Source organism: Cajanus cajan, chromosome 5, assembly GCF_000230855.2.
Source record: "Cajanus cajan strain Asha chromosome 5, NIPB_CcT2T_4, whole genome shotgun sequence".
Lineage (NCBI taxonomy): Eukaryota > Viridiplantae > Streptophyta > Magnoliopsida > Fabales > Fabaceae > Cajanus > Cajanus cajan.
Window position 1 is genome coordinate 63,170,244 of NC_138521.1, and position 25,889 is coordinate 63,196,132.

At 32.9% G+C, this 25,889-nt stretch overlaps 5 protein-coding genes across 7 annotated transcripts; all 5 read right to left on the reverse strand.

The window, feature by feature from the left end:
* Positions 1-3,590: 3,590 nt before the first annotated feature.
* LOC109816559 (xylogalacturonan beta-1,3-xylosyltransferase-like) lies at positions 3,591-6,413 on the reverse strand. 2 transcript variants are annotated; one of them, XM_020381618.3, is made up of 4 exons: positions 6,023-6,403; positions 5,744-5,895; positions 4,431-4,800; positions 3,591-4,276 (listed from the first exon to the last, which is right to left on the reverse strand). In XM_020381618.3, the coding sequence occupies exons 1-4, from the start codon at positions 6,287-6,289 to the stop codon at positions 3,608-3,610; spliced, it is 1,458 nt and encodes a 485-aa protein (XP_020237207.2). In that variant the 5' UTR covers positions 6,290-6,403; the 3' UTR covers positions 3,591-3,607. The 2 variants fall into 2 exon arrangements, with proteins under 2 accessions (XP_020237207.2, XP_082931756.1); XM_083075630.1 differs by lacking the exon at positions 5,744-5,895 and having other exon boundaries at positions 6,023-6,413.
* Positions 6,414-8,070: 1,657 nt separating this feature from the next.
* LOC109816560 (putative glycosyltransferase At3g42180) lies at positions 8,071-11,909 on the reverse strand. Its single transcript, XM_020381619.3, has 4 exons — positions 11,214-11,909; positions 10,964-11,115; positions 9,631-10,000; positions 8,071-9,473 (listed from the first exon to the last, which is right to left on the reverse strand). The coding sequence occupies exons 1-4, from the start codon at positions 11,475-11,477 to the stop codon at positions 8,811-8,813; spliced, it is 1,449 nt and encodes a 482-aa protein (XP_020237208.1). The 5' UTR covers positions 11,478-11,909; the 3' UTR covers positions 8,071-8,810.
* Positions 11,910-14,198: 2,289 nt separating this feature from the next.
* On the reverse strand, positions 14,199-16,849 carry LOC109816554 (putative glycosyltransferase At5g20260). Of its 2 annotated transcripts, none has more exons than XM_020381609.3 (4): positions 16,516-16,849; positions 16,256-16,425; positions 15,146-15,512; positions 14,199-14,974 (listed from the first exon to the last, which is right to left on the reverse strand). In XM_020381609.3, exons 1-4 carry the CDS (start codon positions 16,714-16,716, stop codon positions 14,306-14,308), a joined length of 1,407 nt encoding a protein of 468 aa, XP_020237198.1. In that variant the 5' UTR covers positions 16,717-16,849; the 3' UTR covers positions 14,199-14,305. The 2 variants fall into 2 exon arrangements, with proteins under 2 accessions (XP_020237198.1, XP_020237197.1); XM_020381608.3 differs by having other exon boundaries at positions 14,199-15,004.
* A 220-nt stretch (positions 16,850-17,069) lies between these two features.
* On the reverse strand, positions 17,070-22,032 carry LOC109816543 (putative glycosyltransferase At3g42180). Its single transcript, XM_020381589.3, has 4 exons — positions 20,090-22,032; positions 19,826-19,980; positions 19,239-19,605; positions 17,070-18,403 (listed from the first exon to the last, which is right to left on the reverse strand). Exons 1-4 carry the CDS (start codon positions 20,348-20,350, stop codon positions 17,735-17,737), a joined length of 1,452 nt encoding a protein of 483 aa, XP_020237178.3. The 5' UTR covers positions 20,351-22,032; the 3' UTR covers positions 17,070-17,734.
* Positions 22,033-22,540: 508 nt separating this feature from the next.
* Positions 22,541-25,158, reverse strand: HHP1 (heptahelical transmembrane protein1). The gene is made up of 4 exons (XM_020381602.3): positions 24,639-25,158; positions 24,457-24,546; positions 23,383-23,440; positions 22,541-23,302 (listed from the first exon to the last, which is right to left on the reverse strand). The coding sequence occupies exons 1-4, from the start codon at positions 24,908-24,910 to the stop codon at positions 22,619-22,621; spliced, it is 1,104 nt and encodes a 367-aa protein (XP_020237191.1). The 5' UTR covers positions 24,911-25,158; the 3' UTR covers positions 22,541-22,618.
* Between the last annotated feature and the right edge of the window lie 731 nt (positions 25,159-25,889).

A 25,889-nucleotide genomic window follows, 5' to 3' on the forward strand; every position in this document is an offset into this window, starting at 1 on the left:
ATGAGAAAAGAAGAAAAATGAAATAAATAAATATACAATATAAAATTTTTTCTTAATATTTTAATATAAAATATCATAAGAAATGAAAGAAAATATATCATTGCTTTTTAATATTATTTCATATTATATTCAAAAAGCAAATTATTATATTTGCTTTAATAAGTTAAACTAAATAGTGCATCTTAGTCTTATTTGAAAGACTTCCATTTTATTTGACATTTTAATAATTTTAATTTGTTTAAATTTGATTATCATTTTATAATGTATTATTAAATATTTTTTCGTATTATATTTTCAACTATTATTAGTACATTCATAAATGAATGTGTTATTTTTCTTTTCCAATACTTGTTTTATTAGTTGGAATTCAAAAAGTTTAAAAGTATGATAGGAAAAAATTATTTTTTACGAAAGCAAACATATAAATTACATTTTAAAAATTTTGTCAAAATTTTAAACTTTAAATAAAATAAACGGAGTGAATAGTGATTAACTAATCTATATGATTAATGTAACTTTTGAAATTATTATGGTAAAAATCAATAAAATTATAATTTGAAAACAACGTAAAATTGACACTATACTGAAAGGTCTTTAGATCACAGCAAAGTTCTCGAACTAACAAAGACATGATTCAAAGAAGGAACTTACTGTAGTTTAGGATTAGTCGTATATGTACAAATGCAACAAATGATAGACGAAAATAGAAAATAGACCTGTAAACTTTTTTGTGATTTGTAGTTTGAATTAGGATTCTGTTGTATAAAAAAGGCCACGCTAACGTATTTTCCATTACCAAATTATGTGGACTATGAAAATACGTGGTGCACCACTTCCAGCTTGTATGATAATGATAGTCATAGACTTTTGAAGAAGGATAGGGACCTGACTATTCGTAGTTATGATGACACTGACACTACTAAATGGGATGACGACAATAAGAAAATTGTATAAAAAAAATTACACCACTGATTAAGCCAATGTTGACACGCGTAAACTTTTTTTTATCGGCGATACGATATTATATTACCACTGACTAAGCCAATTTGGCTGTGGAGGATGAGAAGTTGATCATCAACTCCTCATAATTATTTCTATAATGCCGATTCACAACGGATAATATGTCAAGATATTGCTAAAAAAATTGAAAGCAAATCATTTTAACTATTAAATTGATTTTAAAAACTGGGAATTAAAAAATTGTGTTTTTATTGTGATTTAATTCAGTTTTATTTTGTTATTTATTAATACAATAATGGCAATGAAATTAAAATCTAACCCTTATCCATATTATTTAAAATTTCCATCATTAATTTAATTTAATTTTTAGTAAAAACGATAAAAGTTAATTAATTGAATTAAAATTGTTTAATATATCACTCCCTAGACATATATTAAACAAAAACTTTTATTTTATGTAAGAATTTTTTATTTATTTTAAAAGAGAGTTTGTAAAATTTTTTTTTACTTCTTACCTGTGAGACCCCTTCTCTGTTTTCTCTTCTCCCCTCTCTTACACTCACTCTCACTCACTTTGCTGTCCACTCTATTCTTCCCCCTTTTCACTCTCATTTTGCCTCATTCTCTCCTTGTCTTTGGCCTTGTCGGGAACCATTAGGTGGAGGTGCTGAGTAGTAGTGTTGGAAGCTAGCTGAACCGTGCGGAGATTTTCTTCAAGTCTTTTCTTCTCCTTCTCCTCCATTTTCTTCTTCCCGGAGCTCAGATTCTTCACTGAGGTAAGAGAAGTTAGTTTTGCTGCGTTCTTGGCTGAAATGAGTCTAGGAACTCATTGTGATTGTTGATGATTGATGGTTCTTGGCTAATTTGGTGAAAATGGGATTTTTAGGGGATTTCGGGGTTTGAAGAAATTTTGGGGTTTTTAATGAATTGTGTTTGCATGTTGAAAATGAGACGTTTTTATTGATGTTTGATGAAAATGGAGACTTTTGACTGGATTGCATGCTGGTTTTCTGTTGATTTTTGCAGGTTTTGGGAGCCTCTGGTTGGCTGATGCAGGGCGTGACTTGAGCTGCGCCGGGCGCGATATCAATGGTGACATGTTTTGGGTGTTCTAGTGCCGCGCTAGGCGCGCGTTTGGACTCGCTGGACGCGGAGGCTTCTTGGGAGTCTCTGCCAAGAGGGTGCTGGGCGCAATATGAATTACGTCGAGCGCGAGACCTTGGTAGGTCTCTGCCTTCCCCACGCTGGGCGTGGGTTAGGCCACGCCGAGCACGTGAGACTCCTTAGAGTCTCTGCCTGGGCTTGCGCTGGGCACAATTGATATTGCGCTAGGCGCGTGAGAGCCTTGGGCTCTCTGGCTGAGTCATGCCGGGCGCGAGTACCCTTGCGCCGGGCACGCTGGCCCCTGGTGCTCTCTGGTTGTGCCACGTCGGGCGCGACCAGGAGTGCGCCGGCGCGTAGGAGGATGTGGAGTTATATGCTGAATTTGTTGATAATATTGAATATGCTGTGCTGACTCGATGTTAAGCTGTAATAGATGTATAATGCTGTGCTGAGCTGGGCTGTTATGATGATTTTAAATGCTCTATTATATGATATTGTTGTGCTCTAGAATAATGAGCTGAGTTGTGAGTAGTAAGCTGTGTTGAATACTACTTAGTTGTGCCGTATTGTTGATTTGCTATGCTGTGCTATGAGCTGTTTTGCTGTGTTGTTCGTTGCTGAGTTGTATGTTGTGTTTGGCCACTATTGTGGTGCTGATATAGCCGCTTTGTCGGTGCTGTTATAGCCACTATTGTGGTGCTGTTATAAGCCGCTTTGACGGTGCTGTTATAGCCACTATTGTGGTGCTGTTATAAGCCGCTATGTCGGTGCTGTTGTTAGCCACTATTGTGGTGCTATTATAGCCGCTGAGCGGTGCTGATATTGCTGAATTGCTGTGGTGTAGTAAGTTGTGCGGATGCGTTGATAACTGTAGCTGTTTACCATTCATATATTTAAATATGTATGTTGATTTCTTTACACTAGCTTACCCTTTGTTGTCTCCATGATGTTTGGACTGCAATGATCATACTATGTATGGGAGTAGAGCAGGGATAGGTTGGTGGCTGAGGGTGAGTCTGTAGCTGGCAGACGGAGTTGAGCTGTTAGGATCCTTTTTGTTGTTTATAGCTACCTAGTTGAGTAGCCTTTGATGTATTTTGTACACTTTAACTCTATCCAGATTTGGATAATGTATATGTATATATTCTAGACCCTATATGTATACACTTGTTCCTTTCTGTGTGGTGTTTCTAGTGTGCTGTGCCGGGTGTAGTGACCAGCTGAGTCGTTACATTACCTAATTCAATTTTTATTTATTATAATGATTCATGAATTAAATATTAATATCTTAACATAAATTATCAATAAATAAAAATAACTTTTTGTTACAATACAAACTATTTAAAATAAATTTAAAATATTATTTATATATTTAAAAATATTTATGTGTATTAATTTTAAATATAATTTATATATTTAAACATAATATATATATATATATATATATATTATAAATTTTAATTAATTATTATACAGTAAATACAAATTTCTAAAATATTTTTAAGATTTTTCTTCCGTGAGAGTGCTTAAAAAAAATAGCTAGTTATTTTGAACCAATAAGTTTAAGGTTTAGCCTTCTGAGCCATAATGAGTGAAATATCATATGCAACAAATCGTATGGCTTTGCTGGTCGATTGATCATAAAATGCCTTCGAACCCTCAACACATTCATGTGCAGTCTCAAATACTTGTTCCTTGAAACACTTTGCATTATAGTCTTGATTTCTGGTATCTTTTCCACCGGAATCTCCACTGAAAATTGACTCCAATTCAACACATCAGTAAAGGGTAGAGAGTAATTACTAGAAATTATGACGGGCACACACCCCGCATGAATTGCTTCCACCACTCTAGGACTTGCAACTTCATACCCACTGGGGCACAAGCAAAACTTGCTTTGTCCCATTAATTTGGTGTAGTCTTTGCCCTTTGGAAGATTTTCATAAACTTGGACATCATTATCTTTGTTCTTCCAATGATTCAGCAATATTTTTCGAATTTCACCATGTTCTCTTCCAGCAAAGAAAGCTAATAAGGTGCGATCATTTGGGCGTTGCCCCAAATTGGGTGGGCCTAACTTTCCTTTCGGCAAATAAACTTCAGGGATGGACACATCTTTGTTTGGTTGAAATCCTTCCGAGGTGTTTGCATTGCAAAGTGCCCTGATGAAACTTTCGAAGAGTTTAGTGTTGCCATATGAAACTTTCGGACCCTGTAATCAAATTAAGTTGGTGTTATTTATAATTCTGATTTGTTAATCACAACACAATAATAAAAATCTCCTAAGCTAACACCAAATTTAGAGGAACATATACTATAAGATAGCAGGCTAACTATATATATACATATAAGATATAGGATCTTACCCAATCATGACATGATAGTAAAAAATGATCTGCCCCTTGGCTTCTATTCCAATAAGGATACTTATATGCAATAACTCTAATATAATCTTCCACCAAGCGTTGCAAGCGAATAGGTTCATAGTCTGAATGCTTTCGAATAGGCTTGTAAACATAGTGAACAATGTTAGCTATACTAAAGGGAATTAGAAAAACGTGTGCTTGCTCAGGATGTCTAGCCCTGAAGTGGCTCCACTTATCATCGTTGTCTATTTCATCCATTAATTGCCCTTCAATGGCGTATATATCATTTGCGGGTCCATCATGCACTAATGGTTGCTCTCCTTCCTCGTACACCCACACCTTGAATCTCTTTAACATCTCTTCGTGACTCCTATTGAATTATGGTGTTATAGAAAACAATTTATTAGGAAACCCACCATATATGTATGATTTCTTCTTGCCACAAATTAACTTATTCAATCCATTTTGAGATAGATTATCTAAATATTTGTACAATATTAAACTATATTAATTCATTTTTTGAATCTCAACCATTATTTTATATATATATATATATATATATATATATATATATATATATAAATGAATTCAAATTAAAGATATTATATTTTTCTTAAATTTTCTTGAAAATTTAGTATGCATTTTTATTATATAGACTAACAACACAAGTTTCCATCGGAGTGTATAATACAGTTGTCAAACTTGAATTGATCTAACTTGCTTAGTTAATAAGCTTTAATTTGATATCAATCATCTCTATTTTTTTTTTCAAGAATTAAAGATACCGAAACAAGCATTAATAAACGATTGGATACTAAAAGCGTTAATAAATGAAGTTAATATTTAATTAAAAGTATTAAATCATATTTTAATATTAATTCTTTTTAAAGCAAGCTATACTCATCTAATATTATGAAAAAATTATTGTCACTGATAAAATACTTATGCCAAGTCAACAGTATTAAAAGATAGTGGTTGAAGGAATTGACATGTATTTGAAACAAAAACAAAAAAAAAAAGATCAATAATGATAAATAAATAAATAAAATGATTGTTGGACACTTCCAAAAGCCTATTAATTAGACAAGAGAAAAATATTATAGATATTATAGCTAAACTTTATGATATAATAAGATTACAGAAATGAAGAAAAATGATGAATGTAAGTGGGGTCTATAATATATAGGTTTAGTGTTCATGTATATGAATTAAAGGAAGACTTGAATATGAAACCATAAAATATCTAGGCTGGTACCCTGATATTAACTAGTTTAGAAGACGATGAGTTTAAGAAGTTTAATTTGGAGCTTAACTGATGAAAAGCATATGGATTCCAGTAAATGGATCCTTTTGGGACAAAGTATTGTGTGGTGGCCGAAGTATAGTTCCTTGATAGTATAGACCCCTGAATTGAGGCCCGTGCTCGTGCTAAACCTCCTTCTATTTTTTCCAAATCAGTCAATTTCTGTCATAAGCAAAGCGATCGAAACCCAAAAGGGTATGCGGTAAGATAAAAGAATATACATCATCTATATATACTTGAAAGAAAATAAAAGAAAACATTATTCTCTCTAGATTCTAAGGTTGCGTACCTTCATAGCGCTACTTAAAATAGTGTTATTATTGTAGGTTTCCTTTGCAGGAGTAAAGTTGGAAAGAAGCTCAAGTGGAAGAGGTGGTGGTGGGGAGGGAGAAGTTATATTTGTGTGGTTTTCTTTGATAGTGGAAACAAGGAAAGGAGGAGGGAAGTGGAAGTGGGTAAGATGGTTTTGTTCCTTAAGGGGAAAGAAGATGAAGAAAATAAGAAAGAAAAAGACTGGGAATAAACATGCAAAAACGGGGCACCTGAACCATTCCATTATTCACTATAATCTTCATATAGTCTTTGCCTTATTATAGTTGCAATGGTGTAGATAAATGATAATAATTCATATATACGGCCCCAGAGAAAGTGATACTTCAGAAAGTCACAGGCTCACAGCGTAAGGAACTTGTCCAAATTCATTTCGTCTTTTTATGGAATGGATTAAATGCTCACACATATTCGTTTTTAGTTTTAGTTTTGAGCACGCGATGATAGAAATTGAACAACGAGGTTCTCCTGCATGCTTATCCAAACGTAAGGTTAAATGGTTAACGATGAAACCAAAAGTGTCTTTCGTTTCATCGGTATTGAGCTCCATTTCGTAATGTAATTAAATGGTTAATGACAAATAAGATGCACCCTAATTTTTGGTATTTGTTGTTTTTTTGTTTTTGTTTTTTTAAAAGATTAAGACGATCCACCTTTAAGTAATATGATTAGAAATAATAAAAAAGAGAAAAATATGACACATATGATAAGTAAAATGATTAGAAAAAAAAACAAAATAGAATATTTATAATAACTTTTTCAGCAATTAAAATGAAAGTTTATTATTTAAATGAATAATGATAATTGGACACTTCTTTTTCTATAAACTTCACAAATATATATATATATATATATATATATATATATATATATCAATTTTTTTAATCTTTTTCTATTATATTATTTACTTATCATATTTTTAATTTTTTCTCTCCCTTTCTCTTATAAGTTTTAAAACAAGTTACTTTTATGTCGAATAATATTCTTGTTTTTTTATTCTTTATAATATTTTTGTGTTTACATTACATGTACGCTTGCTTGTTTAATTAACGCAAATAATAAACAATAAAATGACAAATTTTGTTTACTCTCGTCGATAAACACTACATATCACCAAACAAAAGAACGCTTTTACAATAGGATAAATATGTATGGACACTCATATATTATAAATATTTATTTGATATATATTAATATCTTTAATTTCTTCCCATTAAATTATATCTTTTATCATATTTATATATATATATATATATATTTTTTTTTTCTCTCTCTCTCTCTCTTAATTTCTCCATCACGGTGTTAAATAGCATTCTCCATACGTCTTTATCTTTTACGTAATAATAACTCGGTGGCCAGTGGGATTGATTTGTCACTTGCAACATAAGTGGATGTTTGACAGCTATAACCCTGGCTCCAACCAATTGGATAGGTAAAACAGTCACCAAATGGCATGTTTGGAGGAAAGAAAATTGCAAAAATAATATATTTTATTTTTAAAATAGAAAATTTTAAAATATTTTAAAAATAAAAATTAAATAATATATTTTTTTCTTTTTTTATCAAGGTAATTTAATTTGTTGTACCTGTCTAAGGGCACACTTATAATCTTCTGATTGTCTGAAGGCCGAACAAGAACTCTAATCAAATATTTCAGTGAGGAAAGTACCTGCAAAAGACACTCTAATGCTCAAGTCAGGATAATCACGAATATTGATAGTAATAAATGAATAGTGAAATATGGAATATTTATACTAATGTAAATGGGTCATGCATGTGGTGGGTCTCCTTTGTGTTTTGCCAAATTATGTAATATAATGTTTAATGACTGATTACCTTAATCTCATGTTTGTCCTTGTTGATCATGATTATTGTTCCAAGTATGGTATTGGCTCTTTCGGCTCTTAGCCGAGCCAAGAGATGTGAGTCATCCAATGGACCTAGGCATATGTATTAAATGAGATCATACTTTTGAGCCTCGGTCACTAGTCGGGCCGATACGTTCCCATCTATTGGGAATACTAAGAGCTTTTGGGTCTCAACCATTAGCCAGGCCGATTCACTCTCATCAATTAGAATGAATCTGTTTTGGTCGTTTTGGCTGTCGGTATGGTCGAGGTCGAGGATCTTGGATGCACAGATCTTGTAATTTTTAGCCATATCGAAGATTGATATATCCGAGACAATTGTAGCCAATCGCCACACATAATGTCTCAGCCGTTTCAGGTGCTGAAATGATCGACACATGGTGAGCCACGTGTCGTGCCATGTGGTTGCTGTTAATCCTCCCAGAACATTTATGATGTAGATCTTCATTTCAAACTTATCGTACAATATCTGAATTGTGACCTTAAATTCATCTTCTTTTACTTATTTTTTACTTCTTCCAATTTTGAGTTATTGATTCAAGCAACAATGACAAATTTTAAAACCATCATAACTTTTGTAATTAAAATCTAGGATCACTTTATGCAATAATTAATTGAAATGATATAAACACATATAAATTACTATATGTATATATACTCATATAATAATCAATTAAATATTTTAAATTAAATTCATAATTTGAAAGTGATTTTCATATGGAATGAATTGAACCTTAATTCTATACAATATATATAAGACAACTAGGATGTAATATATTTCTATTTTGATCAGGTAATTACTAATTACAAAGAAGTCAAGGTAGCTTAAATTCACTTGTAGAAATTGAAAGTGTAAAGTATGGAAATGGTTTTTGATTATCAAGCAATCAACTTAATGTTTAGCCTTCTCAGCCAAATTGAGTGAAGAATCATATGCATCATGTCGAATGGTTTTGCTGGCCTATTAATCATAAAATGTCTCTTAACTCTTAACACATTCATGTGTAATCTCAAGTACTTATTCCTTGAAATACTTTGTAATATACCTTTGATTTCCGGTATTTTCTCCACTGAAATCTCCACCGAGAATTTACTCCAATTCAGCACATCACTAAAGGGTAAAGAATAATTATGACAAATTATGACGGGCACACAGCCTGCATGAATTGCTTCCACCACTCTAGGACTTGCAACTTCGTGCCCACTAGGGCACAAGCAAAACTTGCTTTGTCCCATTAGTTTTGTGTAGTTTTGACCCTTTGGAAGATACTCATGAACTTGAACATCATTGTCTTTATGCTTCCAATGTTTAAGAAGGAATTTTCGAATTTCACCATGGATTCCACCCGCAAAAAATGCCAATATAGTGCGTTTGTTTGGGTGTTGGCCTAGACTAGGAGGGCCTAACTTTCCAACAGGCAAGTACACTTCTGGAATAGACACATCTCTATTTGGATTGAATCCTTCGGAGGTGTTAGCATTGCAAAGTGCCCTAATAAAACTTTGGAAGAGTTCGGGGTTGCCGGTCGAAACTTTTGGAGCCTGTTTCATCAAGTGAAGCACGTGTTACTAAATTGATTGTGATAGTTCAATAAGTATTTTTTAATTCCACAAATACGATTTTTCTTGTAGTGTTATTAACTCGTATTTATTAATTTTTGTTCATAATGGGGGTAAGAGAAGTAACTAGAGGACTTACCCAATCATGACACGAAAGCAAAAAATGATCAGCACCTTTGCTTGTGTTCCAATAGGGATACTTATGTTGAATAACAGCAATATAGTCTTGAACCAAGCGTTGCAAACGGAGAGGTGCATAGTCAGAATGGTTGAGGATAGGTTTGTAAACATAGTGAACCACATTGGCAATGGTGAAGGGAAGGAAAAAAAGGTGTGCCTCATGAGGATCTCTTGCCCTGAATTGGCTCCACTTATCATTATTGTCCATTTCGTCCATAAATTGACCTTCAATCGCATATATGTCGTTTACTGGCCCATCGTGCACCAATGGATGCTCCCCTTCCTCGTATACCCATATCTTCAATCTCTTCACCATCTCTATGTGGCTCCTGTTTCCAACATTTTATTTCCATTACGTACGTTCTCTTCTTCTCACAAACTCCAATGCATTTTAAAAATGCTATGACACCTTCTATAACATATTCTTTCTAAATTACTATTTGAAATTTTAAAATTTGACCAGTCTTACGTAAATTTTATTTAATGAATTTATCATGATTCTTTTAAATAAATTTTATTCAACAAAAATATCTTTAGCGTTTCTTAAGTACAACAAAAATATGATTGTCCAACATCTTTACATAATTAATGTGATAAATTAAAACAATATTAAAATACCAACTTTTAATTCCTCGTTCCTTTTCAATTTTATAAATTGGCCTTTAAATTTTAAAAAAAAAATCCTTTAATATCTGAAATTTCCATTAATTAATCCTTTTATCTATTTTTAAATAACTTTAAACAATTATATTTAATATGACATCTCTTATAATTTATTATGCATAATCAAGTTAATTAAATCTATATATGCAATAATAAGCCAGAAGGACAATTTTTTTTTTATTTTATAAAAGGCAGCAGGACAAACTTGATCTAACATAAATATACTTCAAGAAACTAAATAAAACTTTGTAAGTGTAAGAGATGGAAAAAATACCAAAAATTTACTTTAGGCTATAATAAATGTTGTAAAAATGAGATATGAATATCGGTTCATTGTTTAATTCTTTCTTTAAAAAAAATTATCTTTTTTAATAAAAATAATTAGTTTTTTTTTCTTCTTAATTTAATGTGTTTATCTATTTATTTTAATAAATAATTATTATCTATTTTTAAAATAAATTTGTAATTAAATTAGTTAATTTTAAACAAACAGTTCCAATATATAACTGTGAAATAAAAGGCAGCACGTGGTGACATTAATTGCTAGTACTACAAACGTGGAGTTATTAAGTGCTATCAATTAAAAAAGATGAATTGAAGGTGTCTGTCTCAGAAATTTTGAAGCTTACTGGTGAAAAGCATGGGGATTCCGATAAATGGAACCTTTGGGGACAAAAGTTTCTGTATTTGGTGAAGTATAGTTCCTTGTTCGGATAGATTCCTGAATTGAGGCACGTGCTTGTGCTAAACCTTCTTCTATTTTCTCCAAACTAGCCAATTTCTTCCATAAGAAAAACCGAAACAAAAGAAGTAAGTTAGAGAAAAAAAGAACATGAATTAATGATAAGATAATCGACCTCGGACAATTTAAGGTTGTACCTTAATAACACCACTGTGAAGGGTGGTATTGTGCATGTAAGTGTGGTTTGCAGGGGTTAATTGAGGGAAAAGCTCAAGTGGGTGCAACGGTGGGGATGTTATATTAGTGTTATTGTCGTCTTTGATAGTGGAAAGTAAAAAGGGAAGATGGTTTTGTTGGTCGAAGGGAGATAAAAAGATGAAGGAACTGAGAAAGAAAAAGAAAAAGAAAAAGAGGGGGAATAAAAATGCAGAAAAGGAGATGGGGCATCTGAACCATTCCATGGCCTCTGAAAGTGAGACAGAGTTAGCTTTATACTTTCAGTTAAATAGCTGAGTCTGAGACATGCTCCAAGCCCCCAAACACGTGATACTTGTGAAGACCGACACTCAGGAAACTGGAACTGTTCAAACTTGGCTCATTCAGGGTTCGATCTCAAGTAGCTTTAAGATGAAATTATTCATTTCATCACCATTTTATAAGTTTAGAGGAAATTGTAAATTTAAGTCTATTTGTTAATACCAATTACCAAATCATTTGTTTTAGTTACATAAAATTGTAACAAAAACTTTCTGAGGATGATAAGTCACTAAAAAAAAATTGTGTAGAGATTAGAATTTATAATTTTGTTCCTATTATATATGATAGGCCGACCATTAAAAAGTAAAAACACCTATCTGTATTGATAGACTAAAATACTAGTTGGGTTTGATAAAAGAACTGGTTCATTTGCTCCCACATTTTTTTTTTATTTTTTTAATTCATACAAATATAGATAAAAAAAAAGGCCAATTTGACTTGTCTTAGTCTGATTCAAATGGAACAGATGAAGTAATGTGACATAAGAAATTTGGGTGGGCCCAACTCGCTTTTTATGAATTGCCCACAACCTAAACCAAACCAAACTAGGGATGGCAACGGGCGGGGCGGGGCGGGTACGGGTTTCATGATACCCGTCCCCGTCCCTGCGAGCCAAACCCATACCCATCCCCGTACCCGTACCCGTCGGGTATGTAATTTTTATCCCCATCCCCGTCCCCGTCGGGTATAGGGTATACCCATATCCGTACCTGTACCCGTCAAATTTTTTATTTTATTATTATTTTTTTTAAAATATAATATTTTTAAACTATTTTTTTAATTATATTATAATTATAATTAAATTATTTCTCTATCTCATATTATAATAAATAATTACACATAAAAATACTAAAATTCTTTAATATAATTAAATTAAAAGTGAGTATTTAATTAAAAATGGGAACGGGGACGGGTACGGGGCGGGTAAGTACATACCCGTACCCGTACCCGTACCCGATTTAATATATCGGGTTTTACCCGTACCCGTACCCGTACCCGGTCAAACCGGGTATTCCCCGTCAAAGTCGGGACGAGTTCGGGTATTACTCGCGGGTACGGGTATATTTGCCATCCCTAAACCAAACGAATTCAAATGTAGCAGTTTGAATCAATTGGCTCCCCTTCTATAATGTGCAAATTCAATTTTGAAAAAAAATAAAAGAAAATACATGATTTTTCCCAAAAATAATACATAATCCATCATTGAAAAAGTATAAACACCATATTTTATTGTAATTAACTTGCACTAATTAAATAAAAAAAAAGTTTAATAATAATATATCAATAGTTTTACATTGTCATCTAATCACAATTGACATAAATAATAAATTTGTTGACATTTATAATAATTATTAGTATGACAAATTTTTTCATGTTTGAAAATTATAATTCCTACCTAAACTCTAAGAATCATGTCTATTTAGTTAATCATAATTATTTATGAAAATGTTTTTAAATATTAGTTGTGAATCAAAAATTTTATTACATTAAATAAGCAAATAATGTTAACATGACGTTTTTAATACATTAAACTATTTTTATCTCTAGAAAATTAGTTTTCCACATTCTCATGGAAATAATTTTGTGAAAAATTTGAACAAAAACCACTTTGTAAACAATGTTTTTTAGGATTGATATTTTTTAAATAACAAACAAAACGTGAGAAATTAACATTTTTGATATTAGATTCTTGAAAAAATATAAATTTTTTTGTATATCAAACATCTTTTAAAAGTCATACAAATTATAATTTTTAATTGATTGATTGTGTAAAAAAATTTAAATCAAAGGATATTACTATTAAAAAGAAAATAATATGCCATAAAACTCCATCCATATGTTTGATTCGTTTCAAGTTTGACGGGGTTGTAAAGTCTCAACTTGATAACCAAATCCAAATCAAATACTATCATATTGGTTTGATTTTATTCATGTTGGACTATTTGGATTAGAAAATTTAAATCACTTTAACTGTTTTTGTTTGTATCTACATGTTTAGATTAATCAACATTTTTTATTTTTAGTGAAATATTAAAACATATTTTCATTTTGTCCCTAATAAAAATTATTAAAACAATCTTATACAAATATGCAATAAGTAATGATGAAGAAAAAAGAAAAGAATATCTTGCTATATAGCAGTTGGAAAAGTGGAATTATGTGGAGCACTTCTCATTCTCAACCGGTTCACCCCATAACGATCCAACATGACCACTTTTTAGACTTTAGAGTCTGGTAATTTCATTATTGCACCCTCACTGTATGTACCTCATTCCTAGCTGAATGATCCTTTTCTTTCCAATAAGTATACTTTATGATGCACCTCATTCCTAGCTTTCTTCAAACGTAGACCACGTCCTAGTTTTTCATTTCTTTTTAGATTGGTTATATATGGTAAGTTGACATACCATAATTTGCCACCTTCGGTGTCACGTGTAAGATGACATTGTAGGCTACGTCACCTTGGGTGTCACATGTAAGATCACATTTAAGTTATGTCACCTTCGGTGTCACATTAAGACCACATCATAAAAAAATTTACACATTATTTTAATGCCAACAACTTATTTGCTTGTGTTTGTAGTTATAGGGATTAATTTATGAAAGAAAAAAGTATATGAAATGAAATAGAAATTAGGGCAGAGTGCAAGGTTCAAAATTGTATTTTCACTATTTATTTTCATCCGGAGGTCAAAAAGCTCTAGCATCGTCAAATGAAAAATGAAAAAAGATTTTATGCCTAACAATCCTCTTATTGCGAAGCTGTTAGCTGAAAATTCAGCCTTCTAAGCCAAAGTGAGTGAAGTATCATATGTATCAAATCAAATGGCTTCGCTGGACGGTTTATCACAAAATGCCTTCGGACCCTCTTCACATTTGAATACAACTCCATGTACTTATATTTTGAAACATTTTGTAAAATAGTCTTAATTTGTGGTATTCTTTCAACTGGAATTTCCATGGAGAATTGACTCCAATTAAGGACATCAGTGAAAGGCAAAGAGTAGTTGTGACAAATTATTACAGGGACACACCCTGCATAAATTGCTTCCACCACTCTAGGGCTTGCCACTTCATGCCCACTGGGGCACAAGCAAAACTTGCTTAGGCCCATCAACTTTGTATAGTCTTCACCCTTTGGAAGGTACTCGTGAACTTGAACTTCTTTATCCTTCCCCTTCCATCTCTTGAGAAGTTTTTTCCTAATGTTACCATGGGCTCCACCGGCGAAAAAGCCCAATATTGGGCGGTTAACAGGGAGTTGGGCTGTATTAGGTGGGCCAAGCTTTCCATTAGGCAAATACACTTCTGGAATGGACACGTCTCTGTTGGGCTGGAATCCTTCTGAAGTGTTGGCATTGCACAGTACCCTGATGAAGTACTTGAAGAGTTGAGGATTGGCATATGAAATTGTTGGACCCTGATTCATCAAGTAAAGCCCGTGCGTGCCCTTTTTATTTCAATTTACAAAAATCAAAAGCAACCTAGTAGGAACTTGACTAATAAAAGTAAAACCTCAATAGATAACATCATTAAAAAGACATTAAAGTTTTGTACCTAGGAAAAGGCAGAGAAGGGTATGTGGACCTACCCAATCATGGCATGAAACAAGAAAATGGTCAGAACCTTTGCTTCTGTTCCAATAAGGATATCTATTTGCAACAATGTTGATATAATCTTCCAGCAAGTGTTGCAAGCGTTCAGGATCATAGTCGGATCTGGACTTTCTAGGCTTGTAAACGTAGCGAATGACCTTGGCAACACTGAAGGGAATTAAGAAGAGATGGGCCTGTTGAGGATGGGTAGCCTTGAAGGGGCTCTTGTTACTTGTGTCCATTTCGTCCATGAATTGCCCTTCGATGGCGTATTTGTTGTTTACGGGCCCTTCATGCACTAATGGTTGCTCTCCTTCTCTGTATACCCAAACCTTGAACCTCTTCATCATCTCCATGTGGCTCCTGCGGTTTTCATGTTCTGTGTATCATTAGGAAAAAGATCTATTTTTACCCCAATCATTAATACATAGATCAACATCATTAATGTATATATTGAATGTCATAATATAATATCAATTATTCCAAAATTTATGAGAAATGCAGAATAATCGAATATAACACTATGATTTAGAACTATGACAAGGCCAAATTACACTCTATTCTACGTTTTAAAATGTAGCTAGTATTCTCTGCAAGTTGTCCTTTGTACTTGAACAAATACTGTATCTGGTTTTTTTTTTTTTCCTTCAAGTGGTAACTAATTTGTTGAACTAAAAGTACATTATGTTGAGCTGTTTCAGGGAAATGAACTTGAGTACTAGTAGTTAGTAATTCATGCTATTGTAGCTTTAGCTCAGGATTTAGACATAGTTGCAGGTTTAGACAGAATTAATGGACGTATAATCACATATTGTAAAGTAATCAGATTATGAGAGCTTTATAAGTTGAGAAGGGGTGAGTGTATTACATTCATTTGTAAAGAGTATTATGCAGTGATTTTATTATTAGACAAATTCATTCGATATCAACTAGTGTTTTATTCTACGCGGCCCTACATTCTCTAGTACATTTATGCGCAGCACCTACCTACTACGCTCCAAAAGCAGCAGAATATTACTTGTGAACAAAACAAAAAATTAAACTTGTGAAAACAATCCAAAAATAGGAAAAAGAAAAAGAGAGATTCAGAATGGATCAAGCTTAACTGGTGAAAAGCGTGTGGATTCAGGTAAATGGATCCTTTGGGAACAAAACTCTCTTTCGATGCGGCAGAGTAGTTATTGGACCGAATTGCTTCTTTTATAAATGCTCGTGAACGTGCTAAACCTTGTTCAATCCACTCCAAACTAGTCCTATTCTTCATGCTACGGCCAAGCTGAAAGTTAAAGACAAAAAAGAATTAATCCAAGAATAATGAGCTAGACCAGCTTTTCAAAAGATTATCAAGGTTAATTGAATGGAATACCTTAATCCTTATCTGTACTGAATTGTTGTAGCTGTGATTTGCAGAGGTGGAGGGTAGTTTCCCTTTTGGGGAAATCATAGAAGAATCTGAGTGGATGGGGATCATATGATAATCATATGAGGGAGTGAAGAAAACTAGGAAAAAATTCAGGAAGAACGCTATAAAGACTAAAGAAGATAGTGGGGATTTGAAAACTTTCATGTTTTGGAAATCTCCCTCTAGATGCCTCTGTTTCACCACCAATTATAAAATAAGTTTAATTGTTAATAATTGAGTTTGAGGATTCAACATCCCATCAAATAAACAATCTATTCTTATCCCAATGCAAGTAAGCAACCACTACTCTAGTAGTATCTTTATTTCACCATGTAAAGTAGAGTGCTTCTCTCACTTTAAATTAATTGCTTGAACAAGTCATTCATTTTTCTTTTTTTAATATAACTCTGTCTCTTTCTCACATTAACAATTTTAACCATGCAACTCACTCCATAACAATTACATTTTTCTTTGAATAACTACTCCTAGAGATGCTCTAATCTTTTTTTAACTTTATGGGGGAGTATGTAACTAGCAAACAATTTAACCCACAAATGCTGCCATCAGCTATGACCCACCTACATAGATGGTCCCGTGAAGACGTGTAGTCGAATTCTTACGTTTCTTTTTTGGAATTAAGCATTTACTAAATTTTGGCAAAGACATTAATTGATAATATAAGCTAAAATCAGAAGAGTGTATAGTTCATAGATAAATCTTGTATCTTCTGACAAATATTTTAATACTTCATAAAATAAATACAAAAACAGGTATATGTTTCTATATGTAACAGGTGGAATAGAGGATTAATGAAAAAAAAATGTTATAGGATGATTTAGAATTATTGTATTCATACTCAAACTAGGGATAGCTACGGACTACCAAACAGGTGAAAAGAACTCTGGGCCCATGATTATCATACAATTATGAATTATAAACTTAATCATCATTGCATTGTCTATCTAAACTGCTAATTCCAACTGAATCTATAATGTTTACAGGACATAGTTACATGGAAAATCATGAACAACAGTATCTGGTTTTAGCTAAGAACACAGCTCAGATCATCCAAAAAAAAGTTACTCTAGTCACTAAAGTACTAAACCTAAAATAGTTTATATAACCTCGAATGAGCTGTGCTCAAACATGCCTAAAAGTGACTTTTATATGCAGAAACAACCCTTCATTGAGAAGCCCTGAGCCTGAAGTTCAGCCTTCTAAGCCAAATTGAGTGAAGTATCATGTGCATCAAATCAAATGGCTTAGCAGGCCTATTCATCACAAAATGTCTTTGAACTCTCCTCACATTCATATGCAATTTCATGTACTTCCTTTCTGAAACATTTTGCAATATTGTCTTGATCTGTGGTATATTCTCCACTGAAATTTCTATGGAGAATTGACTCCAATTGAGCACATCACTGAAGGGCAAAGAATAGTTCTGAGAAATGATCACAGGAACACACCCTGCATTAATCGCTTCCACAACTCTAGGACTAGCCACTTCATACCCACTGGGGCACAAGCAAAACTTGCTTAGTCCCATTAATTCAGTGTAGTTTTGGCCCTTAGGAAGGTACTCATGAACTTGAACTTGCTTATCTTTGTCCTTCCAGTGTTGTAGAAGCACCTTCCTAATGTCACCATGGGCCCCACCTGAGAAAAAAGCTAATATGGAGCGGTTCATTGGGTGTTGGCCCAGATTTGGTGGGCCCAGCTTTCCAACGGGCAAGTACACTTCAGGGATTGACACGTCCCTCTTGGGCTGGAATCCTTCTGAAGTGTTGGCATTGCATAAAACTCTGATGAAGTTCTTGAAGAGCTTTGGATTGCCATTTGAGATTTCTGGTGCCTGAATCATCAAGTAAAGTAAAAGCAATTAATGGTAACAGATTGCACTCATCAAAAGCACTGCTTTTTATGATAATAAAATACCTCATTTCTGTTAAAAAACCAAAAAAAGTATGAAGAAACTTTAAAAAACTCCAAAGTAGTACACATGAGGTACAAAGACCCAAGTAAGGCATTTGTTCTATATGTTTCAATTCACATACAGCAGCAATACGGTAGTTAGTTCTTTTCTGACAAGGGTCATCAAGTAGTTAGAGAATTTGTTCAATACTTGAATTCATAGAAAAGCACTAAGAATCAAAATAATGACATGTAGGGCGTCTATGTTTTTGTTAACAAAACAGCAACAACAAAGATCGGTTCAATCGGTAAGGATCAGACTCTTGTCTTTCAAGGAGATGACTTTCAGGGGCGTGAGTTGGACGTATAGAAGGATCAGACTCATGTCGCACAATGCAATGAGTTAGACTTATTATCTATTTTGGCTTTCGTTACAATTTTGTCATTAAAAAACATTAAAAAAAAAAGTCTTTATAAACTACTATTAATTTGATTATGTGAGACTTTTTAAGTATATTAGAACAATATCTTCCAGGCTAAGCTACAATAAAAAGAGGGCTTAGGCCACACATGGATTGCTAGACCCTCTAACCCTGTTTTGGTACATGGAAAGTTTTCATATTAATTAGGAATCGAAGTTAAAGGAAATTAATAAACACTTTCCCCTGATAGACACCTTTTAATAACAAATCTGTGTCCAGTCATGAGATTCAAAACTAACAATATCTCTTTATGATTAGGAAATGAAATGGCAGGAGTATTTTTAAGAAGGGTACCCAATCATGACAGGAGAGGAGAAAATGGTCAGCACCATGGCTTCTGTTCCAATAAGGATACTTCTCAGCCACAACGCCAATATAATCCTCCACCAAGCGTTGCAAGCGGTCACGGCTATATTCATGTTGAGACTTGATAGGCTTGTAAACATAATGAACCACATTAACCACACTAAAGGGAAAGAAAAATGCGTGTGCCTCATCAGGGTGCCCAGCCTTGAAAGGGCTCCTCTTGTTATTGTCCATTTCATCAATGAATTGACCCTCAATGGCGTATATATCATTCACTGGCCCATAATGCATCAATGGTTGCTCTCCTTCCTCGTAAACCCACACCTTGAATCTCTTCACCATCTCCATGTGGCTCCTGCTTTTCATTTTATTCAACAACACCACATGCATGTTAGTAATAATAATGTAACTAGTTTTTTTCTGCATGCATGTGTAACTTTTCTAGTTCAGTCGGTTGAGCAAAGTGTGTAAGTGTTGTAAACTCCTTGGTAAAGTCTTCAATTCACATGTATAAAAAAAATGTGTTACTTTGAATCAGTGTAAGTAAAAAATATGAAGATATTTCAGAACTTAACTGGTGAAAAGCATAGGGGTTTCTATAAATGGACCCTTTTGGGACAAAGCTCTCTTGGTTCCTTGAATTACTGTTGTTCCGGGAGAGAATTGCTTCTCGGATTGAGGCACGAGCTTGTGCCAAACCTTCTTCAACTTTATCCAAGCTAGTTTTTTTCTGCATGCAACAAAAATTTCTTAGAAAAAGGGATACTGATAGTGTCACGTAGCATATCTATGCATTATAAAAGTTAGGCTCCAAAACCTTGTGCTTAATTTTTGCACACCTTAATGCTATGCTCAAAGCTTCTATATGCAGAGTTAGCCAGAAACTGACCATGGGATTGTACGTGCGTTGTGATGCCTTTTATGCTGGAAAGGGAGAAGTTAGGAAAATCGAAGGAAAGGTGATTTCCCTTGAGTTGAGAGATGAAAATGAAGAGAAGAATGGTGAAAAACAAAGGGAGAAACATAGAGGCTGTGGAGCATCGAAAGAGCACCATGATGGTTCGTAGTTTGAATGAACATTTGCCTTCATCAAATGCCATGAATAGTTATATAATCTACTTTCAACTCAAGTCATGTGAACATGTCTAAGAAGTTGCAGACCTACGTTATTCTAAGACCTTTTCACAAAGTTACAGTATCTGGTGTTTAATTTGTAGTTGAAGGCATGTGGCGTAAACCTTAAAAGCAGCGCATTGTAATCAGAACCTTGCACATCGAACACCATGACATTTATTTGAGTGCAACGTTGTTCAAAAGGAAACGGCATTTTACTTGCCTGAGACAACAAAATTTTGAGCTGAAGCATGTAAATTCCAAGTAATAATACATCAAATTATCACTCGCTAAAAGAAGTGAACTCAAAGGAGACACAGATAATTAATGGAGAAACAGAAAACCTTAGGATTTTTTTTATAAAAAAAAAAAATTCAATGACAGATAATAATGAAGTTTGATCTTGACACTACCTAAATTTCTACTACTTAGCCGATTTTAGTGGTTAGTTAATGCCACAGCTTTTGAAGTTGTTACTTTAGAGAGAATTTTATCTAATAATTACGGCTTGATTCAAAAGTTATTCTCCCAACTTTACAACTGAGAGTATCCGGTCAAAGACTAACCAATACACATGCTTTTTAATCGCAAAATTTGATCATGATGACTTGATTATTTAAAAAGATTTAACTCTTTTAAAATAGTGCAGTTATAATTGTTAATTAGAAAACTAATAATTAAAATTATGATAAAATATACATTATTTATAATAAATGATGGAATTGTTAAAATCTTTTTAATTCGGTTTTAATTAATGATTATACTTGTATTTTATCATATAAAATAGATTTCTTTGTTTTGAAGAAGCTAAATTCATTAGCTAAATTCATTAGTTAATATAGATATTTTTTTAATCTCTAGTTTAAAAGTCTCTTATTGGAATCTAATAAAAATATATTCCTTGTAATTTATTGAAAATAAGTACACTTTTGATTGATACTTTTAGAAATTGAAATTTTGAAAAGTTTGAGTGGTTAAAAAAAATCAAAATCCATCAGGAGAAAAAAACTAAGGTTAAAATTTTATAAAAGTTAAAATATAATCTATATGTAATGTCATAACTGTGAGATTAAAAAAAATACTTATCACATAACAATTGTAAGAAACAAAATGTATATTATATAATTAGACAACTAGATGAAAATTAAAAAATAAAATAAAAGAAAAAGATGTTAGATGCAGAGATGAAAAGGGTTGATATAAACTAATTATAATGGAGTGCATTGATTTGTGTATTTGATTCAGTGTATTAAAAGAAATGATTATTTATTATTATTATTATTTATTTTCTTGTTTGACATTTTGAAAAATAATGTATTATAGTAGTATAAGATTAAGTAGATAGCAGCAATGTGCTCTCCTTTTTCAATTCTCAACGAAAAAGAAAGTAGCTAATATATACTCATACGTGAATACCTAGAATTGTTAAAAAGCGTGAGAGTTCAAATCTGCATAGGATCACAACACAAATTAACTTTGTGAACGCTTTGTGGTTGAACAAAGCCCAAATAATTAGGCCATATTTACCATACAAACGTATTCTGTTTAAGGAGAATATTTAAATTCACTTTTTAGGATTTTTCTCTGACGAGAGAATTTACCAAAAAAAATTTAACTTTTTTTTTATAATCTAATTTAGTTATTATTTATCATAATTATTCTTTATTAAAATATTAATATTTTAATAAATTATCAATTAATAAAATAATTTCGCATTGCAATATAAATTATTGTTATAAATTTAAAATATTATTTATATATTTTAAAATATTTATTTAATATTTATACAAATTTTTTATATAATTTATATATTCAAACATAATATTTATTGATATTTAATTTATTATAAATTTTGATTATATATAATAAAGATGTTTGTGTTTTTACAGGCTAAAGTGTTCAGAAAAAAATTGGAACTATTCGTGTCACGTTTGTAAGTCATTTCTCACATTCATGAGTTTCTCTGCTTGAAATCCAGGGTGTGAGTGAGACCGGAAAGGCTCACGGGCATGAGAGAATCAGAATCCTACGTATAATCCTATATTATATAAGAAATTCAAGAAGACTGTGATGAGTGATGAATGAGTTGTAAAAGCATAGCCTCTTTCAAGACTTGTATTGAATGATCTGATGGTTGAAACCCAACAATGAAACAATAATATTTGTGAGAGAAAGAGAGAAGGAAAGCCATCTTAATTAATCATGATCATGCTATCTGCATATATATATATATAAAAGACACATACATAATCACATCATTGAAGCTTGTCACAGCCATAAGAGTCACGCCACTCGAGCATTTGAAGAGTGGCTGCATAATGCGCCAATGCCCCAGCCACAACCAAAGCATGAAATATTTGATGGCTATGCCCTGCCAAGTCGAACCACCCTGGCTTCCACCTCTCGGGTATCCTCGTCACATAGAACAATGTTCCTGTCAAATAAGACAAGGCCATGCCACTTTCATATGCTAAGGTAATGTTGCGTCTAGGATTGCTCCAATTCACGAAGCATGCATGGATTGCAGGCACGATGCCGAACAGTCCCATTGAACAGAACAACATGGCTCGAAATGCACGGTATTTGCTGGTCGAAAGTGTTGGTGAGAGCATTGTTGCTATTGTGAACAGTCCCATGGCTGTGATCCCCGCAAGGTAGATGATTTGCCAGTGAGGTTCGCATAGGAAAATATAGTATATTTGAGGGAAGAATGATGTGATGATCATCACAACTATTCCTACGTAGTCCAATCGCCAAAGGAACAGGTTTAGGTTGCGTGAGTGGCAGCATAAGAGGTGGCACATGCTGCTTGAGAGGAGGCAGAACATAGAGCCACCTAGGAAAACGAAGAATGGCCACCTTGCTATAACCAGCGCTGTCGATTCAAGTTCGATTGTCAAAGGCGTTTCGTGGTTTAAATCGAAGAGTAATGTTGTTCCCTGCATGTTCTTTCCATGTCAGTCTTGAAAATTTATACTACTAGAGGTTGGTGTGTTTAAGTGACCTTCAGTGCACTTACCATAAACAAATCCTTGATGCTATGAGAAACATTTTTTTCCGAACTTAAAGAAAAAGACCTGCAAAAGGTGTAATATGCAAATTTAGTTGACTTCTGGTAAAATCTACCATAGTGTTAGCTAGGGAGTTCACCTAATATAAATTCCTAACAGCAGAGACTTATGTACAAGACAAAAAAAAGAAGGTAGAAAGTGATTCTAGCTTATGCACTGGATGTTGGACAAAGGAAATTGCTGAGTACCCTTTTTCCAGTTACATTGAGTGTCTATTGCAAATGTCATAAAATCTTTGATGCATCTGAAGCACACTAGAAATTATTATCCTCTGGACTAATCTCTACGTGAGACGATAACCATTTCAATTTACAATTAAAAACTAACATTTCAAATGGAGATTGATTGAAACTATAATGATCTGAAATCATATAATAATTTCTCTAAAGTATTATTAGCAAAAATAAAATAAAATAACATGTATATAATCTTAAATTTGAATCATGTTATCATCATTATAATTTTTATTGATAGAAAATATACTGTTTAAGGAGATTAAATTTAAGAAAATGTTTAATTAACATCACAGAACTGGTTTTTAAAGTATAAAAAATGATAAAAATTTATTAAGAAAAATTCTTTATTACATAAAAAATATAAGCATAATAAAAAATTTCTTTCATAATAAAGTCTTAATGTTGACAAATTTTCTGAGGTTAATTATTTATTTGCAAATCAAACGTGTGCCAAAGAACCATTTCCATCATTGTGCCTGTCTTGAGTGTGAGACGAGTGATACAGCTCTGTTCCAATATTTATAGTAATTTTCAGAATATCTTTTAATTTAAAAATGAGGCGTTTGATAGCATAAAGCAAAAAGATTCCAGTTTTTATTTGTTTATTCTAAAATTAGGAACAGCATCAGGCACTGGCAACACGCTGTCATAACATGTGTTTTCTGTGACATGAAAAACGAGATTGCTAATATAATCTAATCTCTCAGTTTCTGACAGCAAGTAGCTGAGTTTTTCAACACGCAAACACAACCAAAGGAAAACAAACAAACTAGGTTGTAGAAAAACCTGGTAAAATGCTCCACGAGATCCACCACTCGAGGCTTCATCAAATTGGCGAGGGTCAACCCCAGAAACAGAAGAAAGCCAATTAAATGGCTGAAGCAGGACAACCCCAGAAAAGAAAAAATGAGTAAACATAGGAAATAAAACATTGGGTAGGCATATGAAATAAAAAGGAGTAAACTTACGTCCAAACATTTAACGTCTCGTTATGCCAACGAAAGAGGCTGAAGAGGGCATGTTTGAAGGGCCAATTGGCCCTGTAATAACGCAGAATGTATTCATTATCCTTCATGTATTCGGGAAGCTCCCAAAAGGAGAGAAGAGGGTAGCGTTTGGGCCTGTTCCGATGAGAGTGTGACATGTTGTTGTTGTTATCCTTGGAGTGTGAAAAAGACAAGGTTTCATCGGTTTCTTTGGGTTTGCGCTTCACCACGCACTTGGTCTCGGTGTAGTTCATGGTTGGGTTGGGTTGAGAAGAAATGAAATGGTAATATAAATGCTAGATAGAGAGCATTTATCTCTCTCCCTCTCTGACTTTCTCTATGGTTGCGTTTGCGTGGCTAATTGTTGATGCAGTAATGGAGGCTGCACAACTGCACCAACTGCAGCATTTAAGGACCCTTTTTCCGTAACCTTGGCACTATTATGTGGGGTTTGTTAAATCTCGCACATTCTAATATTTTTCAATTTCATTTCTCAAACTCTCAAGTCAATATCTATGATCGGAAACTTAGCTCACTTATAAATCTACCAACCTTTTTTTTCTATCGTGTGGACTACAGCTATCGTTTCTTTTTATTAAATAATCGGAATGAATCATAAATATTGAATTTTATGACTATTAATGTTCCTTTGACGGAAAAGACTATTTATGAATCGGAAGGAGAATGACTCGTTTTTTTTTTTATTTATTACTTTTTTATCTTTTTCATTCACGGGCCACGGATGCATGCCTAAAAAAATACTAGACCCTTCTTTTCACTCCATTCATTTATCACAACGTCGATCATAATACTCATCAAACTTGTAATACAATGCTCATGATCATAATGGTAAGACTTCATTTATTTAAAACATAAATTTCATGTACCAAATTTAATTAATTACAACAATTTTAATTATTTATTGTTATAAATAAACATAGTGTTCACACTTTATTCTCTAAGGTGTAGACTTCACTTTAGAGAGGTCCATTCCTTTAATCAATGTAACATGTGGGTTTTTTTTTTTTATATTTTTATGAATTAACGATTATTTGTAAGAAAATTAAAATGATCAAGTATAAAAGATTATGTACTTTAAAATTTAATAAAAGCATTCAAAGGATAACTAGTATTTGTGCACAAGTATTTGATTTAGAATATGTTTTATAAAATAATAAATATATTAAAATAAATTATTTGGTTTAAATATGTTTTCAATTTCTACAAAATGAA

Coding starts and splice junctions, on each gene's coding strand:
- LOC109816559 (XM_020381618.3), bottom strand. CDS start 6,289: ATGGAATGGTTCAGGTGCCCCGTTTTTGCATGTTTATTCCCAGTCTTT. Junction 5,896..6,022: donor TTTTAAGTAGCGCTATGAAG/GTACGCAACCTT, acceptor TGCTTATGACAG/AAATTGACTGATTTGGAAAA. Junction 4,801..5,743: donor AATCCATATGCTTTTCATCA/GTTAAGCTCCAA, acceptor ATAATTCAATAG/GAGTCACGAAGAGATGTTAA.
- LOC109816560 (XM_020381619.3), bottom strand. CDS start 11,477: ATGGAATGGTTCAGATGCCCCATCTCCTTTTCTGCATTTTTATTCCCC. Junction 10,001..10,963: donor AATCCCCATGCTTTTCACCA/GTAAGCTTCAAA, acceptor TGTTGGAAACAG/GAGCCACATAGAGATGGTGA. Junction 9,474..9,630: donor TGCTTTCGTGTCATGATTGG/GTAAGTCCTCTA, acceptor TTGATGAAACAG/GCTCCAAAAGTTTCGACCGG.
- LOC109816554 (XM_020381608.3), bottom strand. CDS start 16,716: ATGAAAGTTTTCAAATCCCCACTATCTTCTTTAGTCTTTATAGCGTTC. Junction 15,513..16,255: donor AATCCACACGCTTTTCACCA/GTTAAGCTTGAT, acceptor TGAAAACCGCAG/GAGCCACATGGAGATGATGA. Junction 15,005..15,145: donor TTGTTTCATGCCATGATTGG/GTAGGTCCACAT, acceptor TGAAATAAAAAG/GGCACGCACGGGCTTTACTT.
- LOC109816543 (XM_020381589.3), bottom strand. CDS start 20,350: ATGGCATTTGATGAAGGCAAATGTTCATTCAAACTACGAACCATCATG. Junction 19,606..19,825: donor AACCCCTATGCTTTTCACCA/GTTAAGTTCTGA, acceptor AATGAAAAGCAG/GAGCCACATGGAGATGGTGA. Junction 18,404..19,238: donor TCCTCTCCTGTCATGATTGG/GTACCCTTCTTA, acceptor TTGATGATTCAG/GCACCAGAAATCTCAAATGG.
- HHP1 (XM_020381602.3), bottom strand. CDS start 24,910: ATGAACTACACCGAGACCAAGTGCGTGGTGAAGCGCAAACCCAAAGAA. Junction 24,547..24,638: donor GAGACGTTAAATGTTTGGAC/GTAAGTTTACTC, acceptor GTCCTGCTTCAG/CCATTTAATTGGCTTTCTTC. Junction 23,303..23,382: donor GCATCAAGGATTTGTTTATG/GTAAGTGCACTG, acceptor AAGAACATGCAG/GGAACAACATTACTCTTCGA.